Consider the following 18,345-nt stretch of genomic DNA (forward strand, 5'->3'; position numbering starts at 1 on the left):
TATATTAAGATAAAATTTATCGAATTAAAAGTTAGGAATTGGATTTGAGCCCATAACTGCAGCTGTATTTCAAAAATTGATGGCAATTGGCACTCATTGATTCTAAAACCTATGAGGCATGCTTTTCCCACGTTTTGTCGTTTAAAGAAAATGAATAATGATGTGTACCCTTTACTTATTTATTACTTTGCTACGTAACCTTGTTCAACTCTCACTTTACTAAAATATTATTTTGTAATTCCAATGGAAATTATTTAGGTATTTCTTTGAAGTAGGAACAAGTTATTAGTTAGTTGGAAATATTATTTGGTAGTTGTGGCGTTTTCATTGTAAAAGTAGGTTTATACTTGTAGTAAAATAATAGTAATGATATAAAAATATTTTAGAAAAACTAAGTAATCTTCCCACAATGTATCACTTTTAACTTGTAAATATTTTTAGTAGTGTTTATATCTGTTCAATCAAAATTATTATTCCAAATTTAGTAAGGCTGCAATAAAATGTGAAATTCATTTTATGCACTGGAATGGTTAAAATAACATTTTCTGTTGAAAAAATTATAATAATTAAATCACTGTAATTTATAATTATCAAACATGAATAAAAAATGTGGTGCATTATAATTTAGCATATTTTAACCAAAGAGAATGTTTTGGATGTTGGAAGGAGAAGTTTTAGAGAATGTTTTGTAACATTGTTAGTAAAATTGGTTTTTAATAGATATTTTCAATGAAAGTTCCTTGCTACAATGACTAATAAGAGAACCCTTTTTCATCCATATCCCACTACTTACAATGGTTACTTACAAGGATATTGATAAAGGAGAACACACTAATAGTAATTACTACATGTTAGAAAAGTGAAAGTACTTATTTAAAGTTTGGAAATTTCTGTGACACCTTCCTCCTAGCCTCAGTAATGGCCTGATATCTTCTTTTTGATAAATCTCTAATTGCTTCTTGATATTGTTGTTCAATCATCTCTAACTCTGTTCTCAACTCATCCTCAGCTTCATTGAAGGAGGGGGGAGCATTCATGGGGTAGTTAAAGAATTTCATGGTACCATAGCTTTCCGCACGTGGAAAATTCCTATACTCGGACGACGCCTCGAATTCAGATACAAGTGAGGTTTGACTATTAACTCTGTGCAAGTCAAAGTCTGTAAATCCTGATTTAGCAGACATGAATGAAACTGTAGAAAAATGCTTTTCGTTGAAGTCAAATGTTGCACCAGTTTGTGACGTCTCAGAACAAGAGTCGTCTATCTTTGCATCTCCTTGAAGGCTAATGCTTGTGTTAGATAAAACCTTCTCAGAAATGACAATATCTCTGCTCACCCTATCTCTGCTCACCCTATCTCTGCTCACCCTGTCTCTGCTCACCCTGTCTCTTGATCTTCTACGTGAGATTGGGAGACCTGGACCACCTCCAGACACAATTTGGATGGAATCTCTTGAGCTTCGTGTTTGTTGACTTTGTTGAGATGATTTACCATTACAAGTAACTAAATGATCAATTGGTACACAAGGTTTCCAATCAGGAAGCAATGTGGTCAATAATAGATCGATCAACTCTGCTATGAATTTAACATTGTGCTCAGCCAGTTCAAGTTGCTCAACCATTTCACTTGAAACTGAAATCGCAGTATCACTGTTGATGTAGAATATGAAATGGATATTTCTTGCCCGTCCTGCATTTTTTTTTTTTTCTTTTTCAAGATAACTTACTTTCAACCAATAAATTCCAAACATGCTTATTAAGAGAACTGTAAGTTAAACTAACCACTTTGATCAGCTATGCGGAGAACTAATGACACAGACTTTTGATCATTCTGTTCACCTTTTAGAAAAAAAATGTCACCTTCCTTTAACCTTCTTATCTCAACACAAGGAGAAGGCAAAACATCATCAGCAGAATCAACAATAGAATCAACAGAATTATAAAGTAAAGTGGTTAATGGTTGCTCGGTGGCATCACCAAGATCCATTGAAATGGATCTAATACGCGTGCTAGCAGGACCTTCTGACATAAGACAACGATTTTCATAGGCTCCATATTTAGGGAGAACGATATCTGGTAATGGTAGACGACGATTCTTCAATGAACCAGTCACTTGCAGAAAATTGTCCATCAAAAGCTCCTTTGCTGACAATCTTTGAGACGCTGGGACAAGGCATTTCTCAATAAATGATTTTACTTCTAGATTTTTGAGTTTGGAAAGAGCAACAGGCTTTATGCCCTGCAATATCAAATATTATATTACCATGGATCCCAGTAATTGCTTAAAGAAAAAGTACATTGTCAATAAGAATACGCACAGATGAAACTTTCTTGTATATCTGAGCTGAGTTTCTACATTCACTGTAAGGATATTCAGACGTAACCAACTCAAGCATGCACATCCCAAAAGAATATATGTCCACTAATTCATTATAATGTTCATCATACAGTTCAGGTGCCATGAACTCCGGGGTTCCTACTAGGATTACATATTTGTAAATATAATTGGAGTAGAAATCAAATAAATTCTTGATTATTTTTAATCATAGAAAGGATGGAAAATTAGCAAAAAAAAGAAAATGCAAGAAAACAGAAGAACATACCAATTACACTCTTGGCATTAGTTTGTTTTAATAGAGTTGCCAACCCTAGATCTCCAATTTTAACTTCTCCTCGGTGACCATTGATAAATATATTATCGCACTTCAGGTCCCTATGCATAATAGGTGGGTTGTGACTGTGAAGATAATTTAAACCATTTAAAATTTGCCTTGCCCATCCTTTAACAGCCTTCATGTCAACCTTCCTGTGTTTCTTGCTGTACCTAAATCATACATCAAATCCACTAACCAAATGGTTGATGTCATACAAAAAGGAAAAAAATCAAATGAAAACCATTTATAAAGGGTAGTGAACACACTGTCTGAGGTTCCCTGAGGTGAATAACTCAGTAATCAAGTTCATAGTCCTGTGCTTATCATCAATCCAAGAATTATGGAAAGTCAAGATGTTATCGTGCTTAACTGACTTCAAGAGATGCACTTCTGAGTACAGCCTATCTGGGCCACCAGGTGACTGTAATACCTCATCAATATGAATTTGGCTCCATGCAACTTCAAGTCCATTAATTTCATCAAATGCCTTGTAACTAATTAATCATAAATAAAGGAAAAATTTGCATATCTTGAATCAAATTTCACTATAAGAATAAAATTCTTAACACAAAAATTAGACCCAAAGAATGTTAAGCACTATTTTTATGTGTGTACAATGGTGCTAAGTTTTGAATTTAGAACCTTATGTGAACTACCCAATCATGCCCCATTAGACCGACCCTAATGAAAAATTCCATGCATAATGTTCTAAATTGAGCAGGGCATTGAATATGTCTTTCAATTTTACAGATTACTAGTGAAGTGCTAATAAGAACCGAACTATAATAAAGAAATACATTGTCAAGATCTTAAAACAAAGGATACACAGTCTTGAAAGCTCCTTGGCCGATAACATCTTTATACTGTTATGAATACAAAAAATAACACCAGTTTAATCCATTGTTAAATATTTTCTTGGGAGGAAGTAAGAAAAAAATCACATAATTACATTTCATACCCTAATGTAGCGATTAGTAGGATCAATTTCAACAATATTGGGATCAGGAGGTTCTAGAAGGCCTGTCCCCTCCTCTGAGCTTTCTGTTCCTGCCAAACTCATCTATACTGCTTCAAATAGTTGGAATCAAAATAATTAACGAGCAGTATTTCGAACATCATGTTAAAAAGTTGAAAAACCCAAATTTTATATAGGTATGATCAGATAAAGAAATGAATGCATTTTTTTTTCTGGTGAATAAAGGAATTAATACAATGTACCTTAGAACAGGATCTTCTAAGCTTAGCCTCTCCGGAGGAATTCCATAGAATTTAGAGAGAGAAAAGGACATCAGAGAGAGAACGGAACCCAAATGCAAAGAAATAGAGGGGGAAACGAGAATGAAACCCAAATGCATAGGGTGAAATTGTGTCAATAAATCGCATGCCACAACTTTGTCTTCCAACACAAACACCTATCTCTTCCCTTTCTCTCTCACTAAAAACAGCCAAAATTAATTTGCAAGACAGTAGTTTCAAATACCACACCTATTTATGCTTTATGCTTCTCTCACCAACAAATACTCCTCTGCTCTTCTCAATCATCCTTCTCTTCTTCTATTGTTATTCACATATAATCTTAATCACTAATTACTAATTATTTCTCCACAAATATTTGTTGCCTATTTTTTTTTCAAACTCTATATAAATTCCCTATCTATAGTCCTCGTGCCCATGATGTATATGTTTTCAGTCAAACATGTTATTATCGCTACATGGGCAAATCGAGAAGACAACAACGCTTCGTAACAAATTTTAATTTTGTAGAAAATAGTCCTCTTTATTTTATCGTTGAAAATTAATTTTCTTATTTTTTGCGAAAATATAAACATTCAAAATTGATTTCATTAAAATTAATTATAATAAACCAAACGAAAAGTGTCACTCGTTAAATAATTCCTATAAAAAATTAAAAACAAGTTTAGTGAGATTGAAATGAACGGCGAGAAAAAAATAAGAATTTCAAGTCTTTGAGTGTTTCAATTAATCCAATTTACTCCAAGTATGCTCGTTTACTATGGATTAATTAACTTAACTTCTTTCAAAATTTAATTTTAAATGTTTGATGAGTGTTTTCTGCGTTCACCGCAAGAAGGAGTTTCACATACAATTTTAGATCAAATGCATAAAAACTTTTAATTAAGTTCATGTGATATGTTGAATATGATCAACAAACCATGTATCTATTTTCAAAGAGCATACTTTTAGTATTTTTGTCATTAAGGATGAAATGATGGAGCAATCAAAAAGAAAAATAAAATGTTAAAATCTAGGTGAAGAAGAGAAGGATGGCGTAGAGTTTGAACAAATGTAACTTGTAGAAACAATAAATTACCAAAAATAAAACAAAAATTAGTAAAGGAAATTTGCGAAAGAAAAGTGACTCAAATTATCACAATCAACATTGATCTTGCCATTTTCTTGTTCTTGACGTTTGTTAGTATGTTTGAATTTGTGTCCGCAGTTCATTATCCCATTTTATATTTGATCCAGCTATTTATATTTTTCTCCCTATTCTAGCACTTGGTCTTGAATTGTAAAGTTTTATCTATTTTATCATTATTCATGTATGGGAACCCATCTTTAGGGTTAAGGTTTAGGGTTGTGCCTTAACTCTTTGTATTCTACCTCTTTGTACTATATATATACAGTGGTAAAACTGTACAGTGAGATAATAATCGATTGTTTCATTTCTCTAAATTTCTCCAAGTTGGTATCAAAAGCTAGAACATCTTCTTTGGTTCATCTTCATTGTTTGCCACAGGTGTCGTCTCCCTTCACTACCTATCTACCGCCTGTCGCGTCGTGGTCGTCGTATCTATTCCGTTGAAGTCAGGGTTATGTGCGCCTCAAGGAGAGCAACCCATCCCCAAAATTCGCGACCTCTGAATCCTCTGCTCGCGCCGCCTTTCTTTGGCGAGCTTCAAGCGCATGTTCTTCATGTGTTGCCTTCCTGATGTCAAAATCGACCTGCATTGTCATCGTTCGTCTTGTTGGAGCCTCCCTAATGTGTTTCTATTCTTGTTATTTTGTTTCGGTGGGGTTTCTTTTCAAGTTAGGTTTTTTTTTTGGAATGACTTCTAGTGTTGAAATGACTTGCTCTCTATTTGTTACTCCTACTATTACCACTAACAAAATGAATTGGAAAAATTACTCATCTTGGTCTGCTTCTATGATTTCTTGGTCAAGGATATCATAATCATCTTGAAAAGATGTCTCTACTATTTCAGACAAAGAAAAACCTCAATGAAAGAAACCAGATTTTCAGTTATGTGTTATTTTATGGTAATCTGTTGAGCAAAAGGTCTTAGACATTTTGAGATTTTATAAGACATGCTTCTCTTTTTTGAAAAGGGCACAAGACATTTTTTCTAATGACATTCAACGTCTCTTTGATGCAACTCAAAGAGTAGCCTCACTCAAACAAATCAATCATGATATGGTCTCTCATATAGGAAAGGTTACGATTGTAGTAGAAGAATTAAAGGTTTTTTTTTGTGGCTGATTCATTAGAAGATATCAACAAAAACCTTGATAAGTTTTACATGGTTCTAATTTTGAGGAGTCTGCACTCGAATTTTGATCATGTACATGGTCAAGTTTTAACTAGTGATTAGTTACTAGACTTCTTCGGGTGCCTACATTGGTAATAGATGAAAATTCAACTGATGTTTTTTAAACATCAATAATGGTAGCACCACGAGAAATAAGAGGAGGTCAGAGCAACCGTGGAGGACAAGGTGGTCAATGTGGGCGTTCTATATTCTCATATTATGATAGAATGGGCTATACCCAAGAAAAATGTTATTCCTTGATGGTTTTCCAGATAAAGTTGCTCATGTGTCTAAGTATGAAAGTTCGGAATCTAGAATTTCTAATAAAGAGTACTAAGATTTTTTTAGATACAAGTCTGAGAAATCTACCAATCTTGACCAATCCTCTTCAATGTCAAATGTGTCAATTGCATGCATCTCTTAATCTATGGAAGTTCATAGTCCATGGATTCTTGATTCAGGTACCTCAGATCATGTCTTTAGTAACATTTCATCATTTTCCTCCCAAGGAATTTTACATCAGTTAACATGTCCTCATACTCCACAATAAAATGGCATAGTAGAGAAAACAAAATAGTCTTATTGGAATTGCACGCTCCCTAATGTTGAATAATAATGTTCTTGTTCATCATTTGGGAGATGTAGTCCTCACTGTTTGTTTTCTAATCAATGGATGCCTTCTCCTTCTATTAAAAAAAAGTTCCTCACTCTATATTTTTTTCCAAATGATCCTCTATATTGTGTCTATCCATGTGTGTTTGGGTGTACTTGTTTTGTTCATAATGTCTCTCCAGATCTTGATAAACTTTCTACAAAAGCTATTAAGTGTGTCTTTTTGGGATATTCTCGCCTTCAGAAGGGTATAAATGTTATTCTCCCTCAACCAAAAGGTATTGTATGTTTGTTGATGTTAAATTATTTAAGGATACACCTTTTTTCTTGTGCTCCATGATGGATCGTTCATCTGTTCAACAGGTCCTTCCTCTACCATTTTGTGATCCCCTGGTTATTCCTACAACTCAAACTTAAACTAAAAATGGCAATGACATTGTTGAACCACCTTTTCTCACATATCAACGCCGAACTCCAATAAATCCTTCTTCCTTGCATGAAGACCCTGAGACTTAGATCATCCTCCACTAGATTCTCGAATCATGGATCTTCATCCTCCTCGCCTTCTCTTGACTCAGGTCATACTTGGCCTTACCCTTTGAAAAGGTATTTGATCTACTCGTAATTCATACTGTAACGTCCTAGTCGGAAATTACTTATTTAAAAAAAATAAAATATAATATAATAAAAACAACCTCATTTATTCTCAACGTCTTTCCCAAAACGCGGGAAAATTTAAATCAATTATTTCAACGCGCCAACCAAAGTAAAATCGCGGCATTTAAGTATTTCAACTATAAAGGTTTATAAAGCCAATACAAATAATTCATAATTTGTCCATATAAAAACCAGTGAAATTCCCATAGTGAGTATCCCCCACTCCGTCTCTATCCATCAACATGCTCACCTGCATCAACATCTACTCCCATGTAACAAGTTACATGATCTTCGCCACTCACACACAGATAGGGTGAGCTCATTTAAATAAACCAACAAAATATAACAATAAACACAACATCTCAAGATTATAACCCATGTTAGTATTTCCCGGTTTCCTTAGTCCCTCAACTTCCAATCCTTAATTTAGACGTCTATTGATTATACACCCTTTGAGTGAGTTCACTGATTGACCTTTGTTGCACGAGTATCTACTCACCCCTCCGACTACAAGCCACCACTCGATAATCCACACGCGTGAATAACTTTGCCATGACCTCTCACCGCGACACCAAGTGGAGTTCCCCAAAACGAACATAAGTCCGTAGTTGTTCCCAGACTACCAAAACTCTATCAGATGCACTGAAGAGGGCAATCATCTGAAACCTCATCGTATGAGCCATGATCTCGCACACCCCATTGGACTTCCTAAACCACCAGGATACAACCTAGAGTGGTCACGTGTTACCCCAATACAAGATACACTCGTAACTAGGCCCTCAACCAAAGCATCACATCATGAACATCACCTAAAGTTGTGTAGAAATCCTTCCTAGCGCACCAACTTTGCACCAAAACCGCTTGGCGCGCCTCTCAGGTCGCTAGGCGGAGCCTGGTTCCAGACCGCCTGGCGGGCATCTCACACCGCCAGGCGCCAAGCGCCATACAGGAGCCCTGTCACTCCGGCACCGCTTGACAGGACACACCTTGTCGCTAGGCGCCATTTATCCTCCAATGGCCACTTCCACTGTCTTAGGTACCTATCGCCTGATGGCTCGCCCTTGCCGCTAGGCGCCATATCAGTAGTGTAATTCTATTGGTTTTGGCATTTTTCCTCAAGTCTTAAGGAACCCCAAATATACCATACACCAATCTTAGCAAAACTCACAATATTTCAGACATTATGCTATGTCTAACACGAAATACACATATATAATTCATGCACAAAACAATTATCATTCTTTTAAACAACTATGATGTATTATACTACCCATTCATCAAGATATCACAGTTATCAATTTCACACATATTCCTTAACACACACAGCCAAAGAAACATACCATCTAGGCCAACTCAGGGACATTAATCCCATTCATCCAGGCATATTCATATAACTGAAGTACATTGTCACACATAATTCAATTAGCATATTTTCTCAATTAAATCCATATCATTCCCCAAATAGTTGGAACAATACCACACCGCAAGTATAGTACACATCAATTCAATTTCTAGTCAATTATAGTTCTTTGTTAGGTACTAAACCATCTAACACATTGTGGCCAACCCCTTTTTTATGTCCATTAGCAAGTTAAACATAACCCCATTCATTTACAAAAGTGTCAACTTTTCTATACTCTCTACCTACTAGACTAATTTCACATAAAATCATGAAATAGCGTCCTAAAACACAAAGTCCCATATTAAGCATCATATTTGCCCCTGTTCTGAAGTGTCACCTGGCGGCAGATCCTAAGCCACCAAGCGGTGCATCCAAACCTGGGTTCTGCCGAGATTGTCCCACACCTGTGCGCACCCTGACCCTCAACCCAGTTATTCTAGCACGCGTTGTAGCATAATTTTAAGGATCCAATTTCCTACAGAGACCGTTTGTGTCCCGATTTGACATTATTTTCATGCAGTAGACCATAAATCATACTCAATTACTACCTTTATTCCATTACCCCCTTCCCTTATGATTCCTAATCCTAACTTCATGCATAGTCAACTATCAAATTTATACATCAAACTTCACGTTCATGCATGTGAAACATCACTACAATATCACAAATAACACAGAAAATCCAAGACAACCAAAATTGGCTATCATAGTTCGCGTCGCCTGGCGGACCATCCCCTGTCGCCAGGCGATTCATGAAGAAACCCAGAAAACAGGGTCTAGAGCGTGTGCGCCTGGTAGGTCACGCGTGACTGCCAAGCAGTTTCTGGAAAATTCTGGAAACCCGAACTAAACACGACTGAAATTGAACTTTAGCATTCCCACATACTCAAACAAAACACGAGTACATACAATTACAACTAAATCATCAATAAGAACTCCCCTAACTTGGATTTTCAACTCAATTTGCCAAAACTTGAATCCTTCCTTGAGTCGCACTAACCCCTTTGTTCTTCCACGTTGCAACACTTCTTTCTCCCTCTCTACAGCCGTGAACATCTGAAATTCCCTTCCTCACTCTATGCTTCAGTGGCAGCCTCACTAACTCTCTCTCTCTCTCTCTCTCTCTCTCTCTCCCTTAGTAAAAACCTTAACTATGCCTTAATTTAGTTTAATGGAATTAAAACGAAATTTCCCTTAAAATGGATTTAAGACTAATGATTCACCATTAAGTCCATAGTTTCCAGCCACTCTTATCTGCCTCCTATTTAGCTAGGGTTTTAGGCTCTTAACATTCATACCCTAATTTAATTTTTAGCAAAAAGGAAACTATTTTGCTTAAGCCAAGGCATGAACCCACAACCACTCAATTACAAAGTTAACGCACAACCATTCAACTAATTCATGTTTCGTGATAACATTTATAAATCTAGCAATTTATCCTCTCTTATCACATCCCAACGTATCAAAAGAAAATACTAATAATTAAATAACACACAAATGGCATACATAGGACTCAAACCCAAGTCCTCACACACAATAAAGTACTCTCAACCATTTGAGCTAGTACTTTTTCACATCATGAAGGTTAGCATTAATTGCCTTCCACTACCTGTATTTAATTAAATTCTTATTTATTTAATTATTTAAAATTAATGGGTCTTACACATACCATGTTTATAATATTTTGAGTTATCATCATTTGTTTCCTCCATATTTCTCTTTTGTTTCCTCCTTGTCTACCATTAAGGCTCCCAATAATTTTCATGAGGCACTTGGTCATCCTGGAGGGTGACAAGCCATGATTGATGAAATGTAGGCACTTGAACACAATGGTACTTGGGAATTGATGTGTCTTGAATTTGTTAATTTTCATTAGTCAAAGTGTTCATTTTTTCATTCTAGAAGAGCTAATTTGAGCATATTAGGTTAGATTCCTCACTTAGAGCCATTTTCACATTTTCGTAAAATTAGTTTTTGTAGACTGTTTTTAAACGTCATTTGAGTGTGGTTGCATCATATTTTGAGTCCTAGGGTCTTAGGTTAGTTAAACCTAGTGTTAAGAGTCAATTTTTTCTAATTTAGCCTTTAAACTATGACATAGTTGACTTTTTGAAATTCTTTTGAATTGAGTGATTTGACCTTGTGGAATCATTATAAATGCCTAATTACACTTGTTGGAAGTGGTCAAACACAAACATTTTGGGTTTAGGCCCGGTTGAGCAAAAGTCTTAGTTTTCATGTTTTTGGTAATTTTAGCTTAGTTATTCAAGTAGTGTCAAGGTAGAGCTAATCCTTCCACTTGAGATTTTGATCAATTTGCATGTCTTCTATCCTTAGGCAAGGTTTAATTGAAGTTTTGAAGGCCTAGAAGTTCACATAGCAACAAGGTCAAGTTGGTGGCAAAGCATGAAGTGTGCAAAAGTGACATATTTAACTTTAGAGTTGACTTTTGCCATTTGGACCCCAAATCAATAGCCAACCATTTGGAGCACTTTAAGACATTAAATGTGACTAGTTTGGGCCTTGGGATTGCCAAAAATCCAAGAGGGGGCTGCACATTGAAGTTTTAGCTTAATTAGTGAGAAATGGCTTAGTGTAGGGTATGTTTTAAGGTAGATTTGGTTTGGTGGCAAAGGGTGGAGGATCCAGAAGCCTCCTAGGGAGGTTGTAGGTTTCTTGGACCATTTCATGACCATATTTTTACAATTCATGTAGCAGACCCGAAATTTCCTCAAAAATCACCCATTTTCACCTCAGTTTTGCTTATGGAAGCTTGGATAACTCAAGCCTCAGTGAGAGGAAGGTTGGGGCAACTCCTTGTACTCATTTTTCGTATTGTAATATGGATTTGAGCTTTAATGAATGAAAATTTCAGTATTTTTCATTTGGTCTATGGTTCCATAATGTTCATCATCATTTATCATTAAACCATCACATTGGCTATCACATTTTAACTTGAACTCCACCCTACCTTACCAAATCTAGGTTCTGGAATTAGGCCTATGAATTGGTGTGTTCAAAAAAACCTCTATACATCATTATTTCGGAGTAAACAAGATGAATGGGTTGGATTCAAGACCAATGGTAGTAGCGAAGCTCATTTCCCTTATATTTCTCCATTTCATTGCTCTCTTGCTGTAATTTCGAGTTTCTTTTCATTCCACCACTTCGCACACATCACTTTTAAGTTTCTTTAAATGTTTGCAAGTTTAATTTTGAGTTTCCATCATTAAATCACCAAAATCCCAATTATGTACCCCTTTTCACATTTACACACACCATAGTTACTATTCCATTGAATTTCTCACTCATTTCTTAATCATTTTGAGTTCTATAAATTCGTGCACACTCATGGGATGATTCCCAAGCATTTCAAACCATCACACATCCAATTCCATCACCATTTCATCAATTCACATGTTCTGCATTTTTTCTCATGCACATTCACGCACAATCACTATTCCATTCAACTTTCGTGCGATTTAAGTTTTTTTTTTATTTATTCTTGAGCTTCTTTCACCATCCTTGGATGTTCCCCAAGTGATTTGAATCATTAATTTCACATTTCCTTCCATAAATCATCGAATTTGAAGTTCTACATTGCATCAATTCGCGTTTCTACATAATTTAATGGTTGCACGATTTTAATGATTGTTGGTGCAAATTGATTTGGGGGTTTCATTCACTACATCATGACGAAGCTTTCTGCACTTTTAATTGCATTTTCGTTGCACAAATTGGTCGAATCGATTGAAATCGTGTTTCTACTCAAATTTGGGAATTAGGGTTCATGAAATTAGGAACTTTGAGTGTAGTGCACCAAATTGAGTGATTCCAGTTTCTAAATGCAATTAAGATCATTTATAATCATTCTGCATCATTACATTTTCAATTGTATCATCAAAAGATCACAATCTGAGGTTACCATGCACTTTGCTCATGAACATGTTCTTTATTTTGGGTAGGTTTTGAGTTTTATGAATTTGGACCAATTTAACGATTGCATTATCCTAGTTTTGATCATTAAACATGTTTTGAGCATTTAGGATTAGCTAATTCATCATCCCCTATCATTTTGTGCATTGCATGTCATGCATTCATGCATAATTCATAGCTTTTCTTGCATTTGATGATTTTGGGTTTTATGTTTTTAAGTGTTGATTTTGAATAAATTTCCCCACCACAATTCAAGCACAAATATTGCATTTTACTTTAGCCATGTACACGAATTGATTCCTAAGGTTCTCCCTATATTGCATTTTTAAAGGGAATTTTGGATTTGATTGAGTCTTTTAGGCGACAAAAAAGCTTTATCAGGAACTTGTCCCTCTTCCTCCTGGTAAGAAGTCCGTGGGTTATAAATGGGTCTATGCTATTAAGGTTGGTCTTACTAGTGCATTAGATCGACTTGATTATTGTGATACTTTTTCTCATGTGACTAAAACTAGTAATATTTTTCTTTTCCTTGCTATGGTTGTCATTCACCAATGGCCTCTATACCAGTTGGACATTAAAAATACATGTCTTCATGGTGATATGGAAAAGGAGATATACATGGAGCAATATCGTGGGTTTCTTACTCAAAAGGAGTTTGGGTTAGTTTGTAAGTTACATCGTTCACTCTATGGCTTGAAGCAACCACCTCGAATTTAGTTTGGTCAATTTAGTCGTGTTGTTCATAATTTTAGATTGAAACGATGTGAGGTTGATAATTCAATGTTTTATGCTCATACTTCTCTTGACAAATGTGTTTATCTTATGGTTTATGTTGATGATATTGTTATCACAAGAAATTATATCACTAGAATTGCTAAATTCAAGAACCATTTGCTTAGCCACTTTTAGACCAAAGATTGGGGTCGTCTAAAACATTTCCTTGGTATTGAAGTGGCAAATCAAAAGAAGGTGTCACCATTTTCCAAAGAAAATATGCTCTTGATATTTTGGTGGAAACAGGCTTGACAAATTGCAAGCCCAATAGTCCTATGGACTCAAACCAAAAGTCCTATGGAGGAGTTAAAAGGAAAAATAAATGGATGAAAAAGAGAGGGATGTAGGCTTTGAACAAATGTAAATTGTAAGAACAATACCAAGGATAAAACAAAAATTGGTAAAGGAAATCTACGAAAGCATGACCAAAATTGCCACAATCAAAATTGATCTTGTCATTTTCTTGTTCGCGACATTTTTTAATATATTTGAATTTGTATCCACAATTTGTTTCCCCCATTTTATAGTTAATCTAGTTATTTATACTTTTCCTCCTATTCTGCAGTTACTTGGCACAATAAAATAAAAGAGAAATACATAAAATATGAGTAATTGTTTATTGAACCACCCTCATCGTGCCACACATCTTCATTGGTTTCACTTTTTGCTACAATGTAACTTCCTTTTCGAACTATTGTAGTCTCAACTTCGACCTTCTTTTTTTTTGGCGTTTTTCTCTGCTTGAATCCAACCACCTGAGAGGTCTTGTGCTTCAGTCAAGTTCCTTTCAATATTTTTAATAGTGTTCTCTATTTGAATCTTCCATTCGATTCTACTTGTCTGTGTTCGAGATTTCTTGATATCCTGTACAAGAATAGAAAATAATTTTGTTTATACTTTAGCTTATGTATTTCTTAACTTAATTACATTTGTCCCTTCTTTAGATTAGTAGTGATATAGAGAGAGGAAAACCACTAAATAAATAAGAATTGAAATAGGATGAATATGTATAATAAAAGAAAAAGTAAACAATTTTCTTTACAATTGTTTCAAATTAATGAAAAAGAAGGTAATAGATAATAAATGAACTATGCGAAGACATAACATAAACTAAAAAGCATTTATACTGTTAATAAGATTTAAAATTGTTATTTATAGATACGTTATTCAAAATGAATTAAGTTTTAAAAAAATGACTTCTTGTCTGGTAATGAAACCAATGTCTTACTTGGAAAGGATAGAATTAATTTACATATGGGATCCAAAAAACAACTTCTCTTTCCTTTGTATTTCAATTATATAAAATGGTAGTTAATTCGTTCCGTGTTACTTCCATCCTCTTTAGAACAGTTTGAGTTGTTTAAGTTTAAGAAACATTCGTGCCGAAATCAATAGAAAGAGATAAATCAATGTGTAGTATTTAAAAAATGATCAAAGTTAATGAATTTGAAATGAAATATAAAACTCATCAGAAAGTCATTTAATCAACCCACTAAACATCTATACTCAGTAAATGTTTTTAATCCCTTCCCTCCTATTTCCTGTAAAACAATGAAAACCCTGAGCCTTCCCACAAACAAAACCTGCATTATCACCTAAACCACACTTATTGCTGCACAACTGGAACTAAAACAACTCATTTCTGATACTCAAACACACATGAAGCTAACAAACATTTACGAAATTGGAATCAATAGAAGAATTGAATTGAACCCAAACATGCACACACCATCATCTAGTTGTCAAAGTATACACTGCAGTACGCACTATGAAGCAAAAAAACAAAATAAAACAAATACAACGCTCTTCACTGCTACGCTACCACTATATTAGTCTTCTAACAGATAATAATAATAACAGCAAGATGCCTCGTCTCATCAATGAAAAACATGACTACTGCTTCGAGACTTTATCCAGAGCATCAAAAACATACTGCTGAGTTACATCTTCCACGATCACCGTTTTATCTCTCGACTTAGAACCTGTGCCTAGAGAGACCTGTCTACGTTTCACACCTAAAACCTGTAAATTATGTTGAGCTTCAATTATTCATATATCTTTATGGTTATATAACACAATTATTTTACTCTTAATACTTAAAAACATTTTTTTTCATTTTAATAAATAATTAAAATGGCATACAAAGAGATTAAAAAAATTAAAAATAATAATATGCATAAAGATTAATAGAAAATGTTTCAAATAGACTAAATTTTGTTTGGAACTATAGACACCAAATATATGCAATTACATTACACCTTTGATCGCCCACCGCATGGATAGAATAAGAACATACAAATCGCATACAAATGAAAATGTTACAATCAGAAATCGGAACTTACAGAACTGAAGAAATCGAGAAGAGCCGCATTTGCTTCGCCATCCCTGGCAGGTGCGTCAATTTGCACTCCCACCGCTTCATCGCTAATATCTAATTAGTGAAAAAAAAATCGCATTTATTTACTAAAATCAAAGAAACGCTAGAGAGATTGAGATTGAGATTGAGAAAGACCGGTTACGGACGCAGATTTGGAACCAGGTTTGGCGTGGATGGTTACGGCGACGGAGGAAGGAGGCACGCAGCGAATACAAGACGGAAAGTTGTTAGGTTTCTCCGGCGGCGGCGTTACCCTAGGCTCCGCCTTTGCTTTTCCCTTCTTCGCCGGCGGCATAATTTAAAACGACGCCTTTGCGTTGCGTACAAGGAACGCCGTCGTTCTCTTCTTAATTTTATGATGCGTGAGAGTACCGATTTTAAGATGCAGTTCGCTGCATGGGATTAAAAAGTTTTTATTATTAATTTAGTTCACTTTCCACGCACTTTATTGTTTTAATATTATATATAAATTTATTGTTTTAATATTATAGATAAAAAATGTTGAATTTTTTCGATAATATTATTATTATCGAACATTTCTTTCGAATAGGTGATTAAATTTATGGAAGTTTCTTTTACAACAGAAAGAAAAAAGTCGTGATATTATTACATTCTCCATTACCATCATATTTTTTTTCTTATGTTATTACCATTGCTAGATCTAGTTTAGATTTATCAAATATATTTTTCAAGAGGACTAATAGAATTATTAATAAGATTTTAATTAAATTGTATGTACTAACATTTAGTCTTGATGCAATGAACTTAAAGAAAGCCCGTGATAGAAAAGAAAAGTTTTATGCCTTAGAAAAGAAAGATATATATATAAATACAAACATTAATTCAAAAAACTATTGATTTTCTTCTACTTAATATTATGTAATAATATAATATAGGTTAAATTACTCTTTTAATCTCTCTATTTTAATCTCTCTATTTGTGGAGTAATATTAGTTTGTTGTTCAAGTTTTTCGCTGTCTCAATTTTGTCCTCATTTTCTTAAAAATGATATGATTCAATTTTGGTTATTGCTATTAATTTGTTAATTTTGACTAGACGGTGTTAAAGTTAACGTAACATGTCAATTTTTGGTTTTTTTGAATTTTTAAAAATTTTAAAATTTCTTTTTTACTTTTTTTTAATTTTTTACACGTGTCACCTCATAGTTGTGTTATGTGTCAAAATGACTCAATTTAGTCCCTATATTTATTTTTAGTTTCAACTTAGTCCCAATTTTTGTAAAAATGAAGCAATATTGTCCCTCCTTAAATTGACACTCAATTTAAATTTTTTATAAATCTTATGATGATATTCTTAATAAAATTGACATTTTTATTAAATATTTGTAAAAATATTTTAAATTAACTTTAAAATCTAAACAAAACATTATACTTTAATTTTGTTTTGAACTTGAAATTTAGTTTCTAAACTTATGTGTGACAAGTTATTTGATTTTTAATCTTCACTAAGTTTGTATAATATGATACACTTGATGCCCTTATATATGATAACAAAATTGTTAATTTTTGAAATAAAAACTTGTTTAAAAATATTTTACAAATATTTAATAAAAATGTCAATTTTATTAAGAATATCATCATAAGATTTATAAAAAAAATAAATTTAGTGTCAATTTAAAGAGAGACAATATTGCTTCATTTTTATAAAAATTAGGATTAAATTGAAATTAAAAATAAATATAGGGACCAAATTAACACGTGACACTCAATTTAAAAAATTGATACGATACACTGTGAAATGACACGTGTAAAAATTTAAAAAAATTTAAAAAATTTAAAAAACTAAAAATTGACATGTGACGATAACTTTAACACTGTCTGATCAAATTAACGGTAAGGACTAAATTGAATCATTTTTAAAAAAATAAAAACCAAATTAAAATATAAAAAATTTAAAAACCAAACTAATATTACTTAACAAATAAGAAAACTAAAAGAAAAATTAAAAGAAAAATTTAACCTATAATATAGGCTTAAATACCTTTTTCGTCCTCATTTTCGTAGTGTTTATTGTGGATGATCCTCATCTTGACATAATGTTTAAAATGATCCTCATTTTAACATAATGTTTAAAATGGTCTTCATTTTCGCAATTCGTGTTTTATTTGGTCATTTTCTGTTACGCCGTTTAAATCAATAATGAAATACTGTACATGTGACACTATTTGTATTAGGGTATGTTACGTGTACGGTACAAGTGTGGTAATTAGATATTTGGTACACGTAACACACCCCAATGCAGACAGGTGTGGTATTAAGTTGCATTGGAGTGTTACGTGTACCAAATATCTCATTACCACACATGTACCGTACACGTAATACACCCTAATACAAACAGTGTCACCTGTACAGTGCTCTATTA

At 33.9% G+C, this 18,345-nt stretch overlaps 2 protein-coding genes across 6 annotated transcripts; both read right to left on the minus strand.

Moving 5' to 3' along the window:
* Positions 1 to 753: 753 nt before the first annotated feature.
* LOC114162235 (probable serine/threonine-protein kinase WNK7) lies at positions 754 to 4,266 on the minus strand. 4 transcript variants are annotated; one of them, XM_028046062.1, is made up of 8 exons: positions 3,873 to 4,266; positions 3,613 to 3,701; positions 3,480 to 3,517; positions 2,921 to 3,148; positions 2,604 to 2,824; positions 2,319 to 2,476; positions 1,783 to 2,239; positions 754 to 1,690 (listed from the first exon to the last, which is right to left on the minus strand). In XM_028046062.1, exons 4-8 carry the CDS (start codon positions 2,962 to 2,964, stop codon positions 870 to 872), a joined length of 1,701 nt encoding a protein of 566 aa, XP_027901863.1. In that variant the 5' UTR covers positions 2,965 to 3,148; positions 3,480 to 3,517; positions 3,613 to 3,701; positions 3,873 to 4,266; the 3' UTR covers positions 754 to 869. The 4 variants fall into 4 exon arrangements, with proteins under 4 accessions (XP_027901863.1, XP_027901861.1, XP_027901862.1 ...); XM_028046060.1 differs by having other exon boundaries at positions 3,613 to 3,719; XM_028046061.1 differs by having other exon boundaries at positions 3,613 to 3,722.
* Positions 4,267 to 14,138: 9,872 nt separating this feature from the next.
* LOC114162737 (UPF0235 protein C15orf40 homolog) lies at positions 14,139 to 16,356 on the minus strand. Of its 2 annotated transcripts, none has more exons than XM_028046699.1 (3): positions 16,099 to 16,356; positions 15,929 to 16,017; positions 14,139 to 14,450 (listed from the first exon to the last, which is right to left on the minus strand). In XM_028046699.1, the coding sequence occupies exons 1-3, from the start codon at positions 16,256 to 16,258 to the stop codon at positions 14,289 to 14,291; spliced, it is 411 nt and encodes a 136-aa protein (XP_027902500.1). In that variant the 5' UTR covers positions 16,259 to 16,356; the 3' UTR covers positions 14,139 to 14,288. The 2 variants fall into 2 exon arrangements, with proteins under 2 accessions (XP_027902500.1, XP_027902501.1); XM_028046700.1 differs by lacking the exon at positions 14,139 to 14,450 and adding an exon at positions 15,253 to 15,608.
* Between the last annotated feature and the right edge of the window lie 1,989 nt (positions 16,357 to 18,345).

Source organism: Vigna unguiculata, chromosome 9 (assembly GCF_004118075.2).
Source record: "Vigna unguiculata cultivar IT97K-499-35 chromosome 9, ASM411807v1, whole genome shotgun sequence".
In the NCBI taxonomy this organism is placed as follows: domain Eukaryota; kingdom Viridiplantae; phylum Streptophyta; class Magnoliopsida; order Fabales; family Fabaceae; genus Vigna; species Vigna unguiculata.

What these genes read in the sequence shown, in the direction of transcription:
- LOC114162235 (XM_028046060.1), bottom strand. Translation starts at nt 3,714, where the DNA reads ATGAGTTTGGCAGGAACAGAAAGCTCAGAGGAGGGGACAGGCCTTCTA. An exon ending in ACCTCAGGGAACCTCAGACA is followed by an intron (nt 2,825 to 2,920) that starts GTGTGTTCACTA and finishes TGTATGATTTAG; the next exon opens with GTACAGCAAGAAACACAGGA. An exon ending in CCGCATAGCTGATCAAAGTG is followed by an intron (nt 1,691 to 1,782) that starts GTTAGTTTAACT and finishes AAAAAAATGCAG; the next exon opens with GACGGGCAAGAAATATCCAT.
- LOC114162737 (XM_028046699.1), bottom strand. Translation starts at nt 16,258, where the DNA reads ATGCCGCCGGCGAAGAAGGGAAAAGCAAAGGCGGAGCCTAGGGTAACG. An exon ending in CAAATCTGCGTCCGTAACCG is followed by an intron (nt 16,018 to 16,098) that starts GTCTTTCTCAAT and finishes TTCACTAATTAG; the next exon opens with ATATTAGCGATGAAGCGGTG. An exon ending in TTCTCGATTTCTTCAGTTCT is followed by an intron (nt 14,451 to 15,928) that starts GTAAGTTCCGAT and finishes ATTCTTGTACAG; the next exon opens with GATATCAAGAAATCTCGAAC.